The sequence below is a fragment of the Notamacropus eugenii genome, chromosome 2, assembly GCF_028372415.1.
Source record: "Notamacropus eugenii isolate mMacEug1 chromosome 2, mMacEug1.pri_v2, whole genome shotgun sequence".
Taxonomy (NCBI): Eukaryota; Metazoa; Chordata; class Mammalia; order Diprotodontia; family Macropodidae; genus Notamacropus; species Notamacropus eugenii.
Genome location: NC_092873.1, coordinates 40,855,665 through 40,878,144, shown reverse-complemented (window position 1 = coordinate 40,878,144; position 22,480 = coordinate 40,855,665). Strand labels below are relative to the sequence as shown.

Below are 22,480 nucleotides of genomic sequence, written 5' to 3'. Positions count from 1 at the left end.
GTAACTCGATTAAAGACACATAGTGTTTACAAAACCAACACATATATACATATGTGTCCCTGCATGGTCATCTGTGAGTATGCATGCCAGCATCATAATATACATACACAGCTGTCCTTGTGAGTCAGCATCCATACATATGTGCAGATGTGTCTGTCATCTGTGTATGTATACTCAGTTGGGAAGCAGAAACACAGGACATTGTTGGATGGATAGGGAGAAGGTAGAGGAAAAAGAACTGTCCTAAATTCCAATCCCTGGGGGCATCGAGGTGGTGCAGTACATAGAGCTCCAAGCCTGGAGTCAGGAAGACCTGAGGTTAAATATGGCTTCAGACTTACTACCTGTGTGATTCCGGGCAAGTCACTTAACCCCACTTGCCTCAGTTTCCCCATTTGTCAAATGAGCTGAAGAAGGAAATGGCAAACCACTCCAGTATCTTTGTCAAGAAAATTCCAAACTGAGTCAAATTTACAAAAAAAAAAAGAGCCATTCTTCAAAAACAGTCAGATATGACCAAAACGATTAAATGACAATAAATTCCAATGCTCTACTCTGCCAGTCATATGCAAGTTATTACCCCTTAACGACCCTTAATTCCTGCCTTTGTAAAATGAAGGTATTGGACTCAAAGGGCAACGTAGTACAATGTAGAGTCATGGACCTGGGGCCAGAAAGACCGAAGTTCAAAAGTGACTCTGCGCAAACCTCTCCAAGGCTCAGTTTCTTCATCTATAAAATGTGAAGGTTGGCAGAAGTCTGGAGGTTTGCCCACAGCCCTCAAGTGAAAGTGGATCTCAATGGAATGAAAGCAGGGGAAAGAGCCTCACTAGCAATACAAAATTCCTTCCTTTCCAAGGGCAGTCCAAAGCAGAGTGGCAGCATGAGTCTGGGGTACTGCACAGTACCCCAGTACCCTTGGGGGGAACTGGGAGAGAGAAAAGAGAATTGTGCCAATGGCCTATGAGTTACTGGGTGTCTGGAATGTGTTTTCAGCTTTTTCTCTGTTTTTTTTTTTAACTTCCATTCTTACCGGCTCTCACCCCCTTTTGAGGGGTGAGAAGGACTGTCCTATATGTGAAAAAAAGTAAATTAAAAAATTGGATTTGATGATAATAAGTATGGCCCTTTCATGCTTCACATCTACAATTCTGAAACTAGTTAAGAGCTAAGATCTCTCCTACTTCTGCCATCCATCTGTGAAATCCTTCTGGCCCGAGTATTCTATACTCTATGTTCTAAGGTTCCTTCCAGACTTGAGAGTCTACGCTCAAAGCAGGAGTTCTCAGAATCTTTGGTCTCAGGACCCTTCCATAGTCTTAAAATTTACTAAGATTTACTCAGGTTCCTCCCCAACCAAGAACTTTTGTTTATTCAGATTATATCTTTCTATATTTACTATGTTTAAGGGGTTGGAACAGAATCTATGCTTTAGCTGATGGGGAAAAAGGCAAGAAGAGAAATCATGATCTCAGACAAAGCAAAAGTAAAAATAGACCTAATTAAGAGATAATCAGGGAAACTAGATTTTGCTAAAAGGTACTGAAGTAGTACAAAGAAAAATTTACCCTTTATCAGGGTCTCTGATAAATGCCTTTTTTCACAAATGTATAGGGAACTGAGTCAATTAAAAAAAAAAAAAGAAGAAGAGCCATTCCCCAACTGACAAATGGTCAAAGATATGAACAGTGAGTTTTCAGAAAAAGAAATCAAAGCTATCTATAGTCATATAAAAATGCTATAAATCACTATTTATTAGAGAAATGCAAGTTAAAACAACTCTAAATTTCCACTTCAAACTTATCAGATTGGCGAAGATGATAGAAAAGGAAAATGACAAATGCTGGAGTGGATGTGGGAAAATAGGGACACTAGCACACTCTTGGTAGAGTTGTGAACTGGTCCCACCATTCTGGAAAACACTTTGGGACTTTGTCCAAAGGGCATACCCTTTGACCCAGCAATACCACTAGTAGGTATGTACCTCAAAGAGATCAAATAAAAAGGAAAAGGATCCATACATGCAAAAAATATCTATAGTAGCTCTTTTTATATTGGCAAAGAACTGGAAATTGTGAGGATGCTATCAACTAGAGAATGCCTGAACAGGTTGTGGTGTATGATTGTGATGGGATAATATTATGCTATAAGACATGATGAAAGGGATAATTACAGAAAATCTGAGAAGACTTATGTGAACTGTTACAAAGTAAAGAGAACAGAATCAGGAAAACATTGTACATAGTAACAGCAATATTGTGATGATCAACTGTGAAAGACAGCTACTCTGAGTAATACAGTGATCCAGGACAATTCCAAAGGGCTCATGATGAAAAGTGCTATCCATCTCCAGAAAGAATGCAGATTGAAGCATAATTTTTTCACTTTATTTTTCTTGTCTTTTTCTTTTTTGCAGCACGGCTAAATATTGAAATATGTTTTCTTACAATTTCACTGGCATAAAAATTAGGGCAGCTAGATGGCGCAGTGGATAGAGTGCTGGACCTAGATTCAGGAAGATTCATCTTCATGAATTCAAATCCAACCCCAGACACTTACTAGCTGTGTGACCCTGAGCAAGTCACTTCACCCTGTTTGTCTCAGTTTCTTCATCCGTCAAATGAGCTGGAGAAGGAAATGACAAACCCCTGCAGTATCTTTGCCAAGAAAACCCCAAAAGAAGACACAAATAAAAACTATCGAACAAAACACATGTATAATTGATATCCTATCACATTGCTTCTCAATGGGTGGAGGATGGTGTGGGAGGGGAGGAATTTAAACTCAAAATTTCTAAAAATTTTAATAATAAATAATAAATTTGAAAAATAGGTATTGTATTAGAAATTAAAAGCCTCAGTATTATGATGAAAATTGATTTGATCTCATGGACCCTTTGGAAGGGTCTCAAATCTCCCCCCACCCCCAGCCCCGACACTCCACCCCCACAGGGGTATTGAACTGCTTCTTTAAGGCCCCTCCCCTCTGACACTGTATACTCTAATATCCTTACCAAGCCCAACATTCTACGTTCTAAGTTCCCTCCCAGTTCTAACACTCTTTATTCTTTGTCCTAAGGCCCCTCCCAGCTCTGACAGCCTAATTAGTGGGTAGCAAAGTCTGAGTTTGAATTCGGACTCTGTATTTCACACCCCTGGTAACACTCGTGCAACCTTGGTCAAGTCAGGTAACCCGCTTAAGCTTGGGTTTCTTCATCTGTTTGAACAATCTGAGGTGACCTCTGAGGTCCCACAGGCTCTAATTTAAACTTCTATTCGAGGTGTGAAAGGTAAATAACACCTTGGACCACAGGCACCTAGCAAACAAAAAGGGGGGAAGAGGGAGGGGGAAAAGAGGGGGAAGGCGGAGAGAGGAGGGAGGAAACAGACCCAGCTGGGTGGGGGTGGGGAAGGCCCTTTGAACCTTGTTTCTGAGGCCCAGTAACCAACCAAAGGCCATTTCCAGTCAACCCTCCCAGGCTCCTGCAAGGTTTTTCCTCCACCAGCTCAGAGGCAGAATCCCCAGGGAGCTGCAGGCCTCCAGAGGTGTTCCCCCAGACTCTTGGGATAGAGCTCTCAAAATCCGTTATGTGGCTGCTGCGAGCTGCCCAGCACGGATTTCCGTGGGCCCGCCCTCTCAAAATGAGCTGGCAACTCCTCTGATCCAGGCCCAGGGGAAGGGAGGGACACTGGGTGGGGCCCCGGGGTCTGTGGTTACCTGTACTTGGCTGCTGGCTCAGCCCAGCCTGAGGGCAAGGACACACTAGTCAAGGAGCAAAACACCCAGGTGGTGGGGGGAAATGAGCAGCTGTTTTCTGAGAACCTCGCTGCATACCTCCTTCTGTCCTCTCTTCCCACCCTGGGCAAGCTTACCAGGTTGAGTGGCCAAACCCCTGGATACGGCTCCTGGCTCTCTCACTAAGTAGCTGTGTCTCTTTGGACAAATGACCCCCTCTCTCTGGGCCTTAGGCTCCCAGTCTCTTAGCTGAGAATGGTAGACGACTCCATCGGGGATATTATCTTGGGGTCAGTGAACATTTTTCTTTTTTTTTTTAAATTTCAATAACAGTATTTAAATATGCTTGGCTTTCTTTGTAGTCCTATGTATTTTATTTTATGCATGTAAAATATAATTCTGGGAAAAGAGGTCCAGAGGCTTCATTGGACCAAGAAACAGGTACAACTGGCCTGGAAGGTGTCTAAGCTGAAACTGCAACCTGAGGGTATTAGGCTGGACACAGGACCCTGGCTCTAGATCTAGAAGAGGTCCCCATCAGGTCCAGCCCTCTTATTTTATAGATGGGCAAACTGAGGCTTAGGGAGGGGAAGTAACTCTAACCTCCTTGAGCTCAAAGACCGACCACTTTTTAATTCGTACCGCCACTGTCTAGTATATAATTGGGATAGAGATGAACAGGACTTGGGATTTTTTTTTTTTTGGAATAAGAAATAACCAAGTTTCACAGCAATGCAAGGACCTAAAACGTTCCCAGAGGACTCTTGAGTCAAAATGCCATCTACACCCAGGCAAAGAACTACGGAATCGGAACGCAGAATGAAGCAGAATATTTTCTCTTAAAAAAAAAAAAAAGAAAGAAAGAACTAAGTGAGGAAACTTTCTGCACCAAAGCAGGAGGTGGCTAACCAAAGAGAGCTGCCTAGGGTCACACAACTTAGTCAATTATAATACATAGTAGGACCTCATGAGGTCATAGATTTATAAATGGAGGGGAACTTTGCAATCATTGAGTACAATTTTTTTCATTTTAGAGTTTGTTGGTACTGCATTTGTTCAGTCATTTCTATCATGTATGACTTTTCATGACCCTCTTTGGGGTTTTCTCTGCATAGATACTGGAGTAGTTTGCCATTTCCTTCTCCAGTTCATTTGACAGATGAGGAAACTGAGGCAAGCAAGGTTATGTGACTTACCCAGGGTCACACAATCAGGAAGTATTTGAGGCTGGATTTGAACTCAGGAAGACAAGTCTTCCTGACTCTAGGCCAGGCACTCTACCCATTGTCCCTCATTTTATAGCAGAGAAGCTAAAAATGATTTGTCCAGGGTACCATAGCACTATGCATCACAAGCAGGATTTGAACCCAGGTCTTCTTGACTTCAAGGTAGGCTATCCACTAGGTAATATTGCCTCTCTTGGCATACAGTAGGTGTTGAGTAAATGCTTTTTGATTAATTGATTGCCCAAAGGCAATTGCATATAGGCAATAATCATCTGAGGTAAGATTTGAATTCAGGTCTTCTAATTACAAATTCAGGACGTTTTCGACTATACTGAACTGTGCCTTGGACTTCGTGAGCTGAGGTGTGGAAGACACAGGAATGAATGAGGAGGGAGACTACAATCCCAGACATTTTTAAGTCTCCCTGCCTATCTAGAGGATTTAGCAGGGAGGATCATTCTAAGGCAAGAGATTCCTCTGCTCACAGGGTCACCCTCATCTCTCTCTCCCCGAAGCTCCAGTAAATGCTTCAGATAGAAGTAGCCCCCTGAGCAGAGGAGGGTGAGGGGGTTCAAGCCCAGCCACACCCACTCATCAGTCTCCGTTCTTCTCTGCCTTCTCCCGTGCCTGGGCTGCTCTTAGACCACCAGTTAATTCCCAAGTCAAGGGTGGCCCAGATGTTAAAGATCAAATACAAGTCTTCCCCTTTCAACAAGCCATGGGCCTCACCCCTCTGAATCCCCAAACCTTTGGAGACCCTGAAGAATGACAGGTTGCTCTGATCTAACCTGTCAACCACGGGTACCACCTCCACCCCCATTACTGCCCCCAGCTCGGACACAGGGAGAAGCAGCTCCTAGGGAAATCAGGGGGTGGGGGCAGCACACGATGTTCTCCCAACAACCCCCTCCTCCCTCCGCCCCCTGGAGAGTTAGTTGGCAGGCGGGCACTGTGCCATAGCCACACTTTGGGGACGCAAATAGAAGCACACTCTCACCAGCCCTGTCCTACATATGGTCCCCCAGAGGAGAAGTAGGGGGTGGGAGAGAAAAAAACCAACAACCTCTTGAAGAACCCAGTGAAGTTTCAGAGATGCCAGGGATGAGAGAAGACACAAAGGGAGATCGGTGGTACTTCTGCATCCCACCACAGGGGCAGGAGAGCCAGGGGTCCCAAGACCCACTAAACACAGTGGGATGGAATGAAGCCATGAGTTACTCAAGCACTTTCCTTCTCCCTGAGGACTCCAGTGGAATGTGAAGTGGGTGGGTCAGGCCAGTTGGGGAGGTCCAATGGATTGGGGCAGGGGTGTGCAAGAAAGGAAGGACACATTAAACATCCATCCCAACATCCCCACTACGCCCAAACTTCATAGTAGGTCTCACTCCAAAGCAAACCAGGTCAGTTTGGTTAAATCCCAGACAACCTTATGAGACTGTTCCTAGAACATGCCCTCTATGTCCTAAGATGTCTGGGGGACTTCAAGAAGATAGTGAAAGTCTGGAACAATTGCCATGGGCCAGGTACTCTTGAGACAATGAAGCTTGATGAACATGGCAGCTGGTTGGGAGGGGTGGTGGCTAGAGGTGGGACCTGGGCTGCTGTTCTAATTCATGCCAAGGCCCTGTTGCTTAGTTCAGGGGCTTGCTCCAGCAGCAAAGCATAATGCAAATAGAAAGACAGGTTCCTGAACTTAGAACTGAAAGACTCAGAAGACTTGGATTCTTCTCCCATATGACCTGGAACAAGTCACTTTGACCCTCTGGGTTTCAATTTCCTACTATGTAGAATGAAAGGACTGAACCCAGATCTATATCTGTGACCTCACATCCTGTGATCCGATGGCCTTCCCCAGAGTCAAAGGACAGCCTTCCAACACTGACCAATATCCATCTTCTTCCCCCACTCAAGCCATGATGACCCATGGTCCATCTCACCCAAGGCTTAGCCACCAGACACAAGTGTACAAAGCTACCTAAATGTCAACACTCTGCTCCAGCAGATGACCTGGGCAGAAAGCAGGCAACAGGAAAGGTTAGACAGGTGGTAGAAAGGCATGTTCAAGGGCTGAGGTGACAAGGTCTGGGGGGAGGGGAGCAGCTGAAGAGATCATTGGATTTAAAGGCAGAAGAGACCTGAAGGGCCATCTAGTTATAGGATCAGAGAACTAGAGGGACCTCAGAGGCCATCTTGAGAGGTCATCAGGTACAGTGATAGGCAGTGCTGTGGAGGATAGCACACTGGATTCAGGAAGACCTGGATTTGAATTCTGCCTCCAACACTTAGTAACTGTGTGACCCTGGGCAAGTAATGTAGCCTCTCTGACCCTCAGTTTCTTCATCATCTCTTAAATGAAGAGACCTCACAGATGCCTTTTGCTCTAAATCTATGATCTTTCATTTTACAGAGGAAGAAACAGGCCCAAAAGAAAATGACCTGCCCAAGGTCACACTGATAGCTCAACAGCAAGCCAGGACATGAAATCTGACTCCAAATTCGGGTCTATTCCAGATGTTGGTCAGCACTGCCTGGGTACTGCTAGGCATACTGACCCATTTGATCAAAAACAATTCATCAAAAATGGGGAAGCTTCTATTTCCAAATCTCCACATTTGCCCCCTGACTGATGGAAATCCCTAGATCAGGGTTTAAAGTTAAAGGTCCCTTCCTCCCTCTCCCATCCCCCTCCCCATATGTATGTGGGGACCTCCCCTCCAGAGCAAAGAGATGGGATTAGCCTTCCCTTGGCTCAGGGGACCTGGCACAAGGACATCCTTCTAATCAGTCCTCAGAGCAAGGAAGGCAAGAAGCAAACAAGAATGGGAAAGAAAGAAAGGGGGAAGGAGGCAGAGGTCAGCTACCAGGGCCCATGGGGTTGTCTCTGTCTCACTCTGACCAGATCAGCAGAAAGCCCCTTCCAAATCTCTACCACAACCAAACTCGCCCCAACCCCTGGACCAATACCAAATAGCACCTCCTCAGCAACCCCTTGGTGGCAGTCCACCTGTAACCATCCATGCCATTGGAGGAAAGAGAAGTCAGAAAAGAGACAAGACTCTTCCCAGGGCTGGTTTCTCTATCAGGAAGGCGGAAGAAAAACTCACCAGAGCTTCCTTGGCATGGTGGAGACTGGAGAGAGAGCCGGGACCCAGAAGGACAGAGCTGATGGAGTTTGCTGTGGGAGAGCTCAGTGGGAGACCCCCCAGGTGTGTCTGTCGTCCCCAGCTCAGTTCAGCTCGGCTCGACTTGGTTCTGGCTAATGAAGTCAGCACACAGCCCAATCCCAGGCTTGAGCTGGGGCTGCCTCAGCAGCCTCTCCCTCCCAGGGACTACAAGTCTCTTAACAGACATATTCCTGGTTACCATAGGAACAAGTGAAAGCAGAATCCATCCCCACACACCCAGGAGTGTGTGCAAAACATGTGTGCACCTGAAGGAGGGATAAGCAGTTACACATGAGTCCTGCACACACATGTAGACATGTATGCACAGACATATAAATGTACACACATCCCTTTGCACACTTAGAGCCACCTAGGAAATACACCATCCAGAAAAAGGCCTGGTCAATTCCTACTCAGCCTCTGGTTCAGGCTTGGTCCTGTCTAAAAGCACCTCTTAGAAGCAGGGGTTCTTGGAGAATCTAATCAGTCCTGTAGCTACAGAACCAGGGGGGTCCAGGCCCCAGGCTGCCCCTGGGCCCCCAAGAGATGCCAAGAAGAAAGCCAGATTTCTGCTCCCATTGCTCCCTTTCTGCCCCTTGCGGTCATGTGAGGCTCAATGTTTTCTCAGGGCCTCCTTCCCAGACAGCCAAGGAGCTTAAATTCCCCATGAAACCTGCCACTCCCTTTCCATCTCCTTTCCTGTGGAAGGAAGGCTGGGAGAGATAGGAGACAGGGAAGAGGAGGGAGGAAGAAGAAGAAAGGAGAGAAAAGAGAAAAGGAAGGAGGGAGAGAGAAAGGAGAGAGAAGAGAAGAGAGGAGAAAAGGGAAAAGAGAGGAGAAAGGAGAAGGGAGGAAGGGAACAGATCCTATTCCCAATGAAACCACAGTAACAACATAAGTCCATAGGGATTCAGAGCTGGAAGGGACCTTAGAGAACATCCAGTCCATCCCTTCATTTTAGAGAGGATACTGAGGCCCAGAAAGGTTGAGTATAAAGTAGCAGACAGACTTTGAGCCCCCAGGTCCCTAGCCACTTCTACCACAGCTGCCATGTTTCTCAGCTCTCCCATTAACATGATCCCCAGCCTAGAGAATTCAAAGACTTGGAGGTTCATTCCAGAGAGAGGGGGTTTTATCATAGGGTGTGTTTCCATTCAGAGTTTAAGGATTGATTTGATCTTCTACCTTCAAACCACCAGCCCAGGTCCAGCATGGAGCCTCTGGCTTGGATGAGAAGAGATCACATAGGGGTGGAGGGAGAGAGAGAGAGAGAGAGAGAGAGAGAGAGAGAGAGAGAGAGAGAGAGAGAGACCGACAGGCAGGCCACATCTACTTCCTCTCCCATTGTTAAGGCTCAACAGAACAGATTCACTCCAGCTTCTAGGCCTCTGTCCAGTTACTCCCCTGTCCTAAGTCCTCTCTGTGCTCTCCCTAGAAAAAACAATCACTAGAAATCCAAGAATTCTCTTTTGTGGAAGATGGTACACCATGGACCAACCATCCTGATTAGAGTCAGAGCCCTCCACATCCTTGTGCCCAGGTTAGCAGTTCAATATCTCTGGGGAGAAAAGCAAAGCTACCCAGCCTAGTATGAAGAATCAAAGATTTCGAGCCAAAAGGGAACTTAGAGGTCACCGAGTCCAATCCTATCCCACCTCTCCATTTTGGACATGAGAAAACTGAACTTCAGAGAGGTCACAAGTGATTTACACAAAGGTCAACCAGCTACTAGCAGAAGATCTGTGTTTCAGACTAGATTTCCTGATTCTGAGACCTTCATCCACCACACATGAAGTGAACAGATGTGTCATCCCTTGGTAAAATGAAATAAGGAAAATGAGAGAGGGGGAGGGAAAGGGCAACAACCAAAGAGGAAGAGGCAAAGAGGGCACCTCACAGCCCTCCTCTCAAGTGGACTTCCAGAGAGGAAAGCTCTTGCTCCTGTTCCTAATCTGTCCCCCCTCCCTTGGCACACACCAAAGGCACGAGGCTCCCATGCCCACACCCTTCTTCCAAACCAGAACTGTCCTCTCCTCCCAGCTTCACGAAACTGATCTGGGCTTGACTTGGATATCTTCCAGTTAGATGTCTGACAATCCAGAGATTTCAGGGTTTGGGAGGGGGGCTGGGGAGACCACTAGATGGTACAGTAAATAGAGTTCTGGGCCTGGAGCCAGAAAAACCCAAATTCAAACCTAGTCTCAGATACCTACTACCTGTGTAATCCTGAAAAAGTCACTTAACCCCTGTTTGTCTCAGTTTCCTCAGTTGCAAAATGAGGATTATTACAGCACAAGAGTGTTGTGAGGATTAAATGAGACAATATTTGTAAATCACTCAGCACAGTACCTGGAACACAGTAGATGCTTAATAAATACTTAGTTAATTACTCAAATTCCCTCCCCCCACCTCAGGTTGACTAGTCACTTTCCCATAAGAGGATGATCATAGGAACCTCTGTTTAGACCTGAAAGGCACCACAGAGACCATCTAGTTCAACCCCCTCATTTTACAGAGGAGGAAACCGAGGCCCAGTGAGGGACAGGGGGCTTATCCCTGGTCACACAGGTAACATAACAGAACTGGGATTGTAGCCCAGATCCCATAACTTCAAATCCCATGCTTTACTTTATTACATAATCCCTCATATTACAAAAGAGGAAATCAAGTTTGGGAAGTCCCTGTCCAAGGTCAAACTAGCTAGAAAGTGGGGAGACTTGGATAAAGACTCTGGTTGCCTTGAAATTGTTTTCTTTCCTCATCCAAGTTCATAGATTTCCTGAAATCTGTCCATTGACCCTTTAGGGGTCCATGTACTCCAGAGTAAGAACCCTCATCCTAAGTGGTCTGACTAATGGGAAACCCCTTGGGCATCATAAACAGTTACTGGAATGCCGACCCTCTCTAAATTCCTTAAAAGTTTCTGAATTGCCCCTAAAAAAAGGTTTATGAGGGATCCCTGTCTTCAAGTATCTGAAAGACTTTCTGGTGGAAAAGGCATTGGACTTCCTCTTGGCCCTAAGGGCTGAACCAGGAACAGTGGAAATGGTAGGGGCAGATTTGGAGCTGTCCAACATTGAAGGGGCTGCCTGGGGAGGTAGAGAGTTTTCTCTCTCACCTGAGGTGGTCAGACAAAGACCAGATGCTCACTTGCTGGATATGATGTAGAAGGGATTCTGGTCCAGTTTTGGTGTTTCCTGAGGTTCCTCCCAATTGGGAAATTCTGTTACTCTATAATAAGGAGTTAGGGACCAAGGACTTGATGCTAGATGAAAGAGGTAACAAAAGTAGCAAGAAATGATTGTCTTATTAACACTAATGAAATAATTTGGTTGGTCTGGTAGTCCAAACATTTGTACCTCATGTGAGCTACCTGAGAAACTATTCCAAAGCCAGGTATAACCAGACTAGAAGGGTGTCCCTGGGATTCAGCCCATGATAGCCCAACTTCAGTGCCACACCCTCCAGCAAGTCCCAACCTCTGTCAAACTGTTGTCCTCTCAGTGACAGTCACTTGGAGGTGGCAGGGATGGGGAATCACAGACTTTGCTTACCATTTCAGCTGCTCACTGGAGTCAAGATAGTCTTGATCCCTTGACAACAAAAATGGAAAGGAGTCTGGTGGCCCTTTCTATCTTTGAAATAAGGTTCAAAGCTTCCACTACTGTACTCATGTTGACTGTTGCTTTTCTCATACCCAATTTATAGAATGTTGCCTTGTAACTGATGATACGTCTTTTCCTAAGTCATCCAAAGTCATTTATCACTTATGTGGTCCATTTTCCTAGTGATAGTGTGGTTCTAATCCCTTGCCTTCTCTACTTTATGTAGCATCTACCCCTCATACCCATATGGTCCCTTAGGAATCTCCCCCAGTATTTAGTGGATCCACATCCATTCAAATCCATAGTACATGAGCCCCCATCAGTGTGTTCACATTTATTAGGTCAAGTAGAAGACACATTTGGAGGTCTCTTCTTAGCAAACCTGAGGTAGGCAGACCTGAGATATCAGCAAAATGCCCCTGGTTGTCATGCAAATCATTTCAGGCTAAGACTATAAAGATGCAGCTGGAGGAAGTAGAGCTGGCACCCTCTGTCCTACTTCCCTTCAGCAACCAAAATCCCTGTACTCTTGACATTCATTCCCCAAGGTACCTAACTCAGGATTCAGAGTTTAGAGGCAGAATGATTAATCCCTGCAGAAGTCAATTTAGCCTAGAAAACCTTAGTTGGAGAGTTAAAATGAAAGGAACCAGTTTTAATAAAGGCTGATAATTGAGAAGATTTTCTCATATACATGAGATATTCAAAACTATCTAGTATTCTGCTGGTAAATGTTTAACAACTGGCTCTCCAGGAAAATAAATGTATACACAACAGGTTTTTTAATTTAATCTGCATTATTAACATTTTCTCCATCACTTAAGTCTAAACCAAGCAACAACATAACAATCAAGCCCTGATTTGTAACATTTGCCAATATCTGAGATATAAATGTATGCACTGAAAATTTAACAAAGGGCTCCTGAGAGCTGGTTCAAGTTGCCTCCAGCATAATTGTCCTTATAGCTCACTCTCCAGTCACTCCTTTCCCCAAGCAGGGAAATCCCAAGTAGGGAGACCCTAGGTCCAGTTTTCTCCAAGCCCAGAAGATTGGTAAAATCCATTCCTCAATTCCTTGTTTGTTTACTGAGGGGGGAGGTGACTGGAGAGGGGCCCATGATGGGACTCTCCAGGGAAGGAGCTTTAAATTTGTGACCTTTATCAGAGGGGAAGCAGCTACTTACTTGACCTTCAGGCTAGCCAGCATGTTCTTGTCGATCCTGCCAAAACAAAAACAGAATTATGAGTTAATTATCCTTATCTGGGTCTGTGGTCAGAAATGTAAGAATGTGGGGATACATTCCAAAGTTGAAGGCTGGAATGAGCTCTCAGGTTCATAGGCTCATAGGAGCCATCTGGTACCAGTCCCATAGATTTAGAGATGTCATCTAGTACATCACCTTCAATTTGCAGATGAGGAATCAGAGGTCCAGGGAATTGAAACAACTTGGCCAAAGACACATAGGTGGCAAAGCCAGGATTCAAACTCAGGTGTTCTGACTCCAGCACTTTCTACTGTGTAACATTATCTCCCAGATCACTCAGGGAAGGAAAGGAGGGGAAGGGGAAGAGGAAGAGGGAACATTCCTTGTAAGAAGTGACTTTTCCTCCTTAGGACTCACCAATCACAGTTTCTAAGAGCTGTTTTCAGGTATGTATCTCCTTCCCTCACCTTATTCACTCCCTGCTGCTCTACACAAACACACACCACCATCACCACCACCAACACAACAACAATGATGATTGGACCCTGAACCCAGTTCCACCTCCCATGGAGACATTGAAGCTGTCATCTCCATCAACAAATCATGTATTTATTGAACATCTCCCATGTAGGGGACAAAAAAAGCTATATCTCTGCCAAAAGATCACAATAGGATTAGGGAGGCAAGACACCTCCATAAAACAAAGGAAACTATTACAATAAGAGAGTATGTGTTAGTAAGCCAACAACTCACTTACGAGTCAAATCCCAGGTCTGTACATGAGCCCCCAACCATTTACTAGGCCAACCAGAGGACATATTAGGGGGTTTCCACTCATTAAAACCATAAAGAAACTGAAAAGAGCTTTTGGCCTTAGAAAAGTCATTCTCCACTCCACCCTCCCCTTCCCCCCCACCTGGGCCTGTTATCTTATGTTCAAAAATGAGGGAGCTGAACTAGGTTCAGCTCGAAATCTTGTGAGTTTTCAAGTATTCTGTGAAGTAGTGCAGACTCTCAAGTATTGGAGGAGCCCAGACAAGGAAGGGATCTTTGCGTATTTGGTTGGTAAGAAATGGTTTCCTGGAAGATGGGGGGTTTGGAGGTTGGACCCGAGAAACAGCTAAGATCAAGTCACATGTCTCTTGAATCCAATGGCCAGTTGGCCAGCCTTGAAGTGAATATACCCTTCCTGTTCCCCTTACCTGTCCTAAACCAGACTGACTGGCACAGATTGGCATGAAATCTATCTGTTATCCCCCTGCAACTTCTCTCCCACCCTGGCTGCCTCCCCACACCTCCTTAGAAGTACAGAATGGAGCCAGATGCCTCTATTTTTACCCTTAGCATATGTGAGTCCTTCACACTGCCGGCAAAAAGCCTCAATCTTCCTCCCAAAATGAAAAAGTGGGCAAGTTTCCCAAGCTTATTTGGTCTCCCCAACAAACTCCCCTTCTGCCTAATTTCCCTCCTAGACAAGCACACCACCACCACCCCCCACTCTCCCCTACCACCTTGACAGAGTCCCCATAAGGTCAGCCCCACTTAAATGAAAGACCCACTGAAAACCCCTGAGGAAATCCTTAATCATCAAGTATTTATTAAGCCCCTACTAAGTGCCAGGCACTCTGGAGTTCTAAATATCAGTAAATCCCTGTCTCCTCTTGGTTGTCCCTCATGCCTTCTGTTTGATCTCCACCTCTTAGAATTCCTTCATTCAAGACTCAGCTTGAGCACCACCCTCTGCAGGAAGCTTTCCCTAGTCCCCCTCACCCACTTTCTAGAATACTCCTCCTAAAGTTATTTTGCATGTGTTTTTGTATGTCCTCTTGCACAGAGCTGTATTTCTACATGTTATTTCTCATCATTGCCATGTAAGCTCCTTGAGGGCAAGGGTTGCTTCTACTTTCTCTTTGTATCCCCCAGCCCTCATTTAGCTCAATGTCTGGCGTATGGTAAGTGTTTATCTGATGCTTGTTGACTGATTGGTTGATGAATCTTAATTTGTAACAGCGTGGATGTTGTTAATGAGCATCATGATGGATATGCACGGTTGTCAGTCTTTGTCTAGGCTAGGGGGTGACTCTCACCAGCTGTGTGACCTTGGGCAAGAGGCTTAGCCCCAACTGCCTCATCCTGGGCCATCTCCAGTCATCCTGATGAATATCTGGTCACTGGGCTCGGATGGCTCTGGAGGAGAAGTGAGGCTGGTGACCTGCACAGCCCTCCCTCACTCAAAACAAAGTCAAGCGCAAGTCATGTCATCATGTCTCTGATGGCATGGTCTTCTTTGGTAACGAAGGATGAACACACACACACACACACACACACACACACACACATGCTAGGCACTTTCAGAGGAAGGGAGAGTTGTGCAGAGAGTGTAGGTGAGCTTTGCTGACACACCCTCAGGGAGCACCCCACCCATGTAAACCTAAGTTAGCAGAGGTACTGTAGGCATTCAACTGATGTGGAAATTGAGGCCAAGAGTGGGAGGTGTGACTAGCCTAAGGTCATATGGTGGTGATCCAGTGGGACTGGAGCTAAGTTCTTCTGTCTCTTATCCTGTTGTGCTCTTGGCCTAGGTGTGGGCCATTGTCTCCATCTAGTCACCCCCTCTTGTAAAGTAGAGAGAAAAACCCAAGTGCACTGTGCATCCTCAGTGCTGCTTGTCTGACTGCTTGTTTGACTTTCTAAGAACCTCATCACCGCTGGGTACCCAGGAATCAGACAGCAGACAGATCAGCCAAGGAAGACTCACTGAGCCCCCTCACTCAGCTGGCTCCAAGTCTCCTGCCCTCCCTGCTTCCCAGTCCCACCCAGATAAAGGCTGCTGCTCCAGGCATCCATCCGTCGGTCCTAGACAGCAAAGTTCCCACGAGGGTGTTAACCACCTGTGGAGGGTGGGGAGCCCTGTGGCTTCAACAGGGGAGAGATGCTGAGATAGGAGGGCAGGCCTTTTCCCTTTCAGGAAACAAACACTGAGTCAGCACTGTTTGTTTCTATTTCTCTCTCTCTCTCTCTCTCTCTCTCTCTCTCTCTCTCTCTCTCTCTCTCTCTCTCACACACACACACACACACACACTCTCTCACTCACACTCTCTCTCTCTCTCTGTCTCTCTCACTCTCTGCGTCTCTCTCTCTCTCTCTCTCTGCGTCTCTCTCTCTGTCTCTCTCACTCTCTCTCTCTGTCTCTCTGTCTCTCTCTCACTCTCTCTCTCTGTCTCTCTCTCTCCCCCTTTCTTTCTTTCTCTTCCCTCTCCTCTCTCTCTTCTCACTCTCTTTCTCTTCTCCCTCTTCCTTTCTTTCATTTGTTTTCTTTATGCTTTCCTCCTCTTGCTCATTCCGCTTTGCTTTCTTATTTTCTCCAAGTCTACTTCCCTTTCTTCTCATTCTTTTTCTAGTTCATTCTCTCTTGTTCTCTCTCTCATGCACTAGCTGATGCTTTCTCCCCTTTCTCTTTTTTGCTCTCACTTTCTCTATCATCCTATCATTCACTCTTATTTTTCTATCTTTTACTCTATTACTGTCATTCATTCTGCATTGCTTTCTATAAATCTTCTCTTCTTGTCATTCTCTCCACACCTCTCAGAGAATCACAGACTCTCAGAACTCAAAGGAACCTCACAGAGTATCTCATCTGACCCAGCATCCCCTCTACATCCATAACAAGTGGTCATCTGCAGCCACTGGGGGATCATCTGAAGAGAGTCAAACCCACTGCTTCTCATTTTACCTTGAGACAGTTTCACTTGTGAGCTTGAGTTGTTCTCCTGCCCTCTGTCTCCTTCATTGTCTCTATGTCTCTCATCCTTCATCTCATTTCCTATCTTTATCTCCTTTTGTTCCCTCTCCCTCCCATTTCCTCTCATTTCCCTACATCCTAAATCTGGGTTATACCTAGGCCCAATGATGTCACTCTGGTTCACTTTGTTGTACTGCACTTTCTACCTCAACTGCATTCACCAACATTCTTTCAACCCTCACCTCAACACAATTCAGTAAGTGTGTGCAGAGAGCTGGCCTAAGAGACCCAGGTTCAAGTCATGCCTATGTGAACCTTCACCTTCAGTTACTTCAGTGCCCCCAGCAAATGCTCTAAAACTATAATTTGCTGAGAAGGGGCTGACCTACATTGGTAGAGGGAATTCCCTCACTAGAAATTTCCCATACCTAAAAAATCACAGGTCCAGTTTTGGTGGAATATTCCCATACATCCAGCCCTGACCTCTCTCCTGAGCTCTAGCTACATCTCTAACTACCTGACAAATATCTCATCCTGAACAACCAGCAGCTGCTTCAAACACATCTCTAAGACTGAGCTTATCTCCCTCTCACACCCCGAACCATATTAACTTCCATTTTCATCAATGGTCCACCACTTTCCCATCCAGCAGGCATCTCATCCAACCCCTTCTTTTTATAGATGATAAAACTGAGGCCAAAGGAGGCCAAGAGACTTACTCAAGGCAAGTAAAAGCCAGAGGTAGGACTAACATGGGTCAGGCCCCATGTTAATGGTTGCTAACACAAAGACAAAAAAATGACCCAATCTCTGTCTTTAAAAGCTTACATTCTACTTGGTTTTGGGGCAGAGGAGAGTGACCCAGGATATACAACTGATAGAGTGCCACTGGGCAGAGAGAACCAGACAAAGTTTCCTGGGAAAAGGAGAAAATACTTTCAGCTGGGGAAATCTGGAGGGGCTTCCTGAGCTGGGCTGAGCCTTTAAAGAAACAGAAAAATTCCTGAAAGATGGAAGTGAGGGAGGAGAGTATTACAAGCATGGGGAGACAGCAATCTGTGTAAATGCAAAGAGGATGGAGATGGCATGCCAAGACCAGACAGCAGGGGTCCAATCTGGATGGCATCATGAAAAGAGATAGGGAGAGAGACTGGACCTCAGATGTCATTGGCATAGGGAACTCCCAGTGAAGACAGTCACTCTACAAAAGCAGGTCAGCACCTTCTAGACTTAGTTCCCTGGGGCACTAAGATGACTTGCTCAGGATTGCACAGCCAGAATGTGTTAAAAACCAGATGAGCTCTATTGTAGATGCCTTAACTGCCAGGGCTGCATTCTCTACTAGACACAGTAGAGAGTTACTGAAGGTCCGATAGATTATTTGGTAGCTCTGGGGAACATGGATTGGAGGCAGAGAGGGCAGTGAGAAGGTTAGTGTACTATTCCAAACAGGACCATAGGCATAGACAGCAAGGTACCATTGGTGGAGCTATGAATTAGTCTGACTGTTCTAGAAAGCTATTGAGAACTAGCCTGGAAAAATCATTAAATTCTTTGTGATCTTTGGCTAGGTTATACCAGTACTAGGGTTCCCAAGGAGGCCAATTCAGGGGAAAGTCCCACATAAACAAAAATATTTCCAGTAGTAGCAAAGAACTAGGAGGAAGGTGGATGCACATCAATTGAACAGTGGATGGACAAATTGTGGTGTGAATGGGACACCATATTATTGTGGCATATGAAATGCCAATTATCGAGAGTTCACAGAAACACAGGAAGAGTAATGTGAACTGATGCAAAGTGAAGGAAGCAGAACCAAGAGAACAATTTTCACAATGTCCAAAATGATACAAAGGAAAACAATGTTGAAAGAGTGCAGAACACAGCTCCATAAAATGACCAGGAACTGCCTTGCCCAGGGTCACACAGCTAGTAAGCTCTGTCCACTGTGTCAGGCAGCCTCCCTGCAGTTGTAGCTAAGGTGGGATTTGAACCCAGTTCCTCTGACCAGTTGAGCGAGACCCAAGGAACTTGAATGGGTGAAAAGCTTAACAAGTTTGGGTACCAGTCAATCTGTCCAAAGTTTTCTTTTATACATACTTTGGATTACCTTATCTTTGTATGTTCTTCCTGAATTTATATCAATGTATATTAAATATTAAAATCTTTAGATGATGGTTTGTAAGCTGGAAGGGACCTTAGAGGTCACTTAGTCTAATCCCCTAATTTTAGAGAAGAATCTGAGGTCACATGGCTACTTAGTGGCAGAAGTAGGGATTAAACCCAGGTCTTTTGACTCCCAACTTAGTTTTTACTGAGCTAGGTGATTCAGTGGTTATCGTGATGGGCTGGGAACCAGGAAGACTTGAGTTCAAATCTGGACTCAGGTACTTACTAGCTGTGTGACTCTGGGCAAATCACTTAACCTCTGTTTGCCTTAATTCACTGGAGAAGGAAATGTCAAACTGTTCCAGTATCTTTACCAAGAAGACTCCATGGATAATATGGTCCATGGAGTCATGAAGGGCTGGACATGACTCAACAATATGTCCATTTACATAACTTTTGTAAATAACCTCTTCTCTTGCCTCTTCCCCACCCCATCTCTTGTAGGGTGCAGATCATTCTTGTGGGTACAGATTGTAGGACAGAAAGGGAAGAACAGGGAAAGAGGGAGTGGGTGCTGGGCCCAGGGCACCCAGGGTAGAAGGTGCAGGAAGGGAGGTTAGAGAGTCCTCAGTGATCATAGAGGGGAAACCCTCAGAAGCTAGGGAGCTAGACAGGATCAGGAATCCAGATCAGGCAGCCCAGGGCCTCAAATTGGGGTGAGGAGAACATCAGATCATAATAAAAGCCAAGGCCAAGGGCCCCTTAGACTCGGCCAAGACAAAGTTAAGCTTCCCAGGAAACAGCAAGAGGCAGCAAGGCCCCCAGGGTAAAGAGCTAGCCTTCCCAGCTACTAGGATGTCGCTAGTTCTTTCTCCCTGCTTTTCTCCCTCCCCTTTTGTCATAGAAGCATAGACTGTGACAGCTGCAAGGGAATATAAAGATCCTCTACTCCAACTCTCCCATTTTACAGATAAACAAAGGCCCAGAGAAGAAAAGGGGTTTGCTTAAGACCAGCCAGGTAGTGAGAGGCAGAGCTGGGGTTTTGAACCCAAGTTATCTCTTCTTTCCCCTATCCCTGATGCCTGTCAGCAGAACTACTTTTTGACTCTCCTCCCTCCCTCCTTTCCCCCCACTACCATTTCCCTGCCTCTCTCTCCCAATCTCTCCCTCCATCTCCTCCCCTCTGCCTCCTATCACCATCTCCCCCACCCTGAGGCTCTCTCCCAGTTATCTCTCAAACTGGTCCTGTTGTCATCTGGCCCTCCCTCCACTCTCCTACCCTTTTCTATGAAGTCCCTGCCACAGGAACTGAAAGGAAACTGATAACAGGGACCTAGAGGTTTCTTCTCCCCAGCTGGAAGACCCAAGCCTAGGGTCTATGAAGGCCTCAATTTCCTCATCTGGAAACTGGGTGTCCACTAGAATCAGGAATTCCTGTAAGTAGAAGCTCTCTCTCTCTCTCTCTCTCTCTTGCTCTCGCTCTCTCTCTTTTTCTCTCTGTCTCTGTCTCTCTGTCTCTCTGTCTCTCTCTCTCTCTCTCTCACACACACACACACACACACACACACACACACACACACACACACACACACATACACATAATGTGCGCACAGGGTCACAGGGTGTCTGACCTCCCAGATATCAGAGACAGAAGGAGAGCCACCTGGTCCTCCGGCCCATGCCCCAGCCCCCTGCTCTGCTCCCATGCCTGGAGAGAGGCAACCCTGTGTGTGAGCAGCCAGATGTCTCCAGAACTCCATGGGTCAGGGATGCCTCCTGCTGACCTCAGAAGGGACTATGCACAAAGGGTGATGAGGGGGCACATGAGGTCTCTCTGAGGGTTCCCCTGAATTACCACCCCCAAGAATAGGCAGTGAAGTGCAGTGGAAAGAGGATTAGCTCCAGAGCCAGAGGAGCTGGATCCAGATGTTGCCACTGACACTGTGACCTTGGTCAGTCTCTTCGAGTAACAGTGATCTCATCTATGAAATGGACTGACTGGTCTTGGAAGTTCCTTCCATCTCCTATGATCCAATTCTCAGACTCGCCCATTTCCATTCAAAAAACTTCCGAGATACCCCCACTCCTTGTCCTCTCATAAAATATCTCAGATATTTCTGGTCTGCTGGGAGAAATAAGACTTCCCCAACAGGTCATCTTGTCCCTCTCCTTGGCCCAAGACATGCGCAGCCTGTGTCTCCCCCCATCCCCTTTGCCTGGCCCCAAGGGAGGCACCCACCATCCAAAGCCCCCGAAGGAGACGCTACGCTTCCTCCCAAACATGGTGGCAGGCCTGCCGGGCATCAGGGTAACAGCAGAGCAGAGCAGCGGCAGCGGCAGCAGGTTCTGGGGGTGCCCAGAGTAAGGCACTCAGACTTGGGGGTGGTGCACAGAAGGCTGAGCTCCGGGGTCTGCCCGCCCCCACGCTTCCTGTGGGAGGGCTGAGTCAAGCCCAGTGGCAGCAGATTAGGGCACTGGAAAATGTCTTCGAGAGCAGCCAGGCTCCTCCAGGAGAGACCAGTGCTATGCTCCTGACCTTGGGGCCAAGCTCCCCAGCGGTGGGTTTGCCCCAGGCAGTAGATGAGGCAGGGAGGAAAGAGGGAGGAGAAGGAAAGCAGAAGGTCAGTGGGGGCAGGTTCCCCTCACCCCCACCCTGTGCTGCTGCACACCCAGGGGAACTGGCAGCAGCGGAACCACTCAGCTGCCAGATTACGCCACCCACTGCCGAGGGTACCCACCTCTGCCCTACAGCTACCCTTGCTGGTTTCTAACCCAGGCTTCTGAGAATTCCCACGGGGCCCCTTGCCATAGAAAAGAATCTTCTTCAGGCATAATAGCTGCTGGAGAGTGTCACAAGCTTAACTGAGAAGAAGAGTCCCCAGATGGTGGCAAAAAATGGCCCCAGGCCTGGCAAAAGATCCAGGCTCTGTCCCTGTGCCCTCATCTCCCAGTTCCCAGGGGGCTCTAATGGTGTCCATCACCACCCCTGGGGGGTGGGTCAAACAAGACAATATTTGCAGAGCATTTAGCACAGTGCCTGGCACAAGGTAGGAAGGTGCTTAAGAAGTGCCTGTGCCCTTTCCCTCCTGTGAATGAGGACATAGTGGGGCACAGTGGAGAGAGTCCAAGGACCTCAATTGAAATCTTGACTCTTACTTATTTCCTGTGAAACCTTAGGCAAGTAACTTCCCCCATTTAAGCTCCAGCTTCCTCATTGGTACAGGGGGTTGGAGGGGAAGAGGCTTGGGCTAGATTAGCTTTAATATCTCCTCCAGCCCAGAGTCCTCTGATCCTGCAAGTTCTGTTCCTCCCCACCTCCGGGGAGATCCAAAGTCCTGGGTAGGAAACTGCTTCCTCTTCCCATAACATGTGCATACATACATATACATATATTCATGTGTACACTCACATATGTGTGCCTAGAGTCAAACACACACGATCATTATTGAGGAAGGGGTGGGGTGCTACACATTGCTAGGAACTGATTTCCTAGCCATCCCTAGTCACGATCATCCCCTGCGCCTCTGGAGGACCAGGGGGCCTAGAAGGGGGCCACCTATCTACAGAAAATGCTGATGCACCAAATGTGACTTCTCTAGGGAGAAACGTAGAGGGGTGGGGGCAATAGAGGAGTACTGGATTTGGGAGTCAGAAGACCTGCATCCAATTCCTCACAGTTACGACCTTTGTGACC

General features: G+C 46.6%; 1 protein-coding gene across 2 annotated transcripts in view; it reads right to left on the bottom strand.

Annotated features, from left to right (window-relative positions):
* RAP1GAP2 (RAP1 GTPase activating protein 2) overlaps window positions 1–22,480 on the bottom strand; it is a 250,245-nt gene that overhangs the window by 199,127 nt on the left and 28,638 nt on the right. The window contains exons 1-2 of one of the 2 annotated variants that reach the window (XM_072639990.1): window positions 21,026–21,327; window positions 12,915–12,950 (exon numbers count right to left, since the gene is read on the bottom strand). In XM_072639990.1, the coding sequence (XP_072496091.1) occupies window positions 12,915–12,950; window positions 21,026–21,090 (101 nt within the window). In that variant the 5' untranslated portion in view covers window positions 21,091–21,327. Of the gene's footprint in view, window positions 1–12,914; window positions 12,951–21,025; window positions 21,328–22,480 lie in introns of those variants that run through there. The other variant, XM_072639991.1, reaches the window with a different exon arrangement.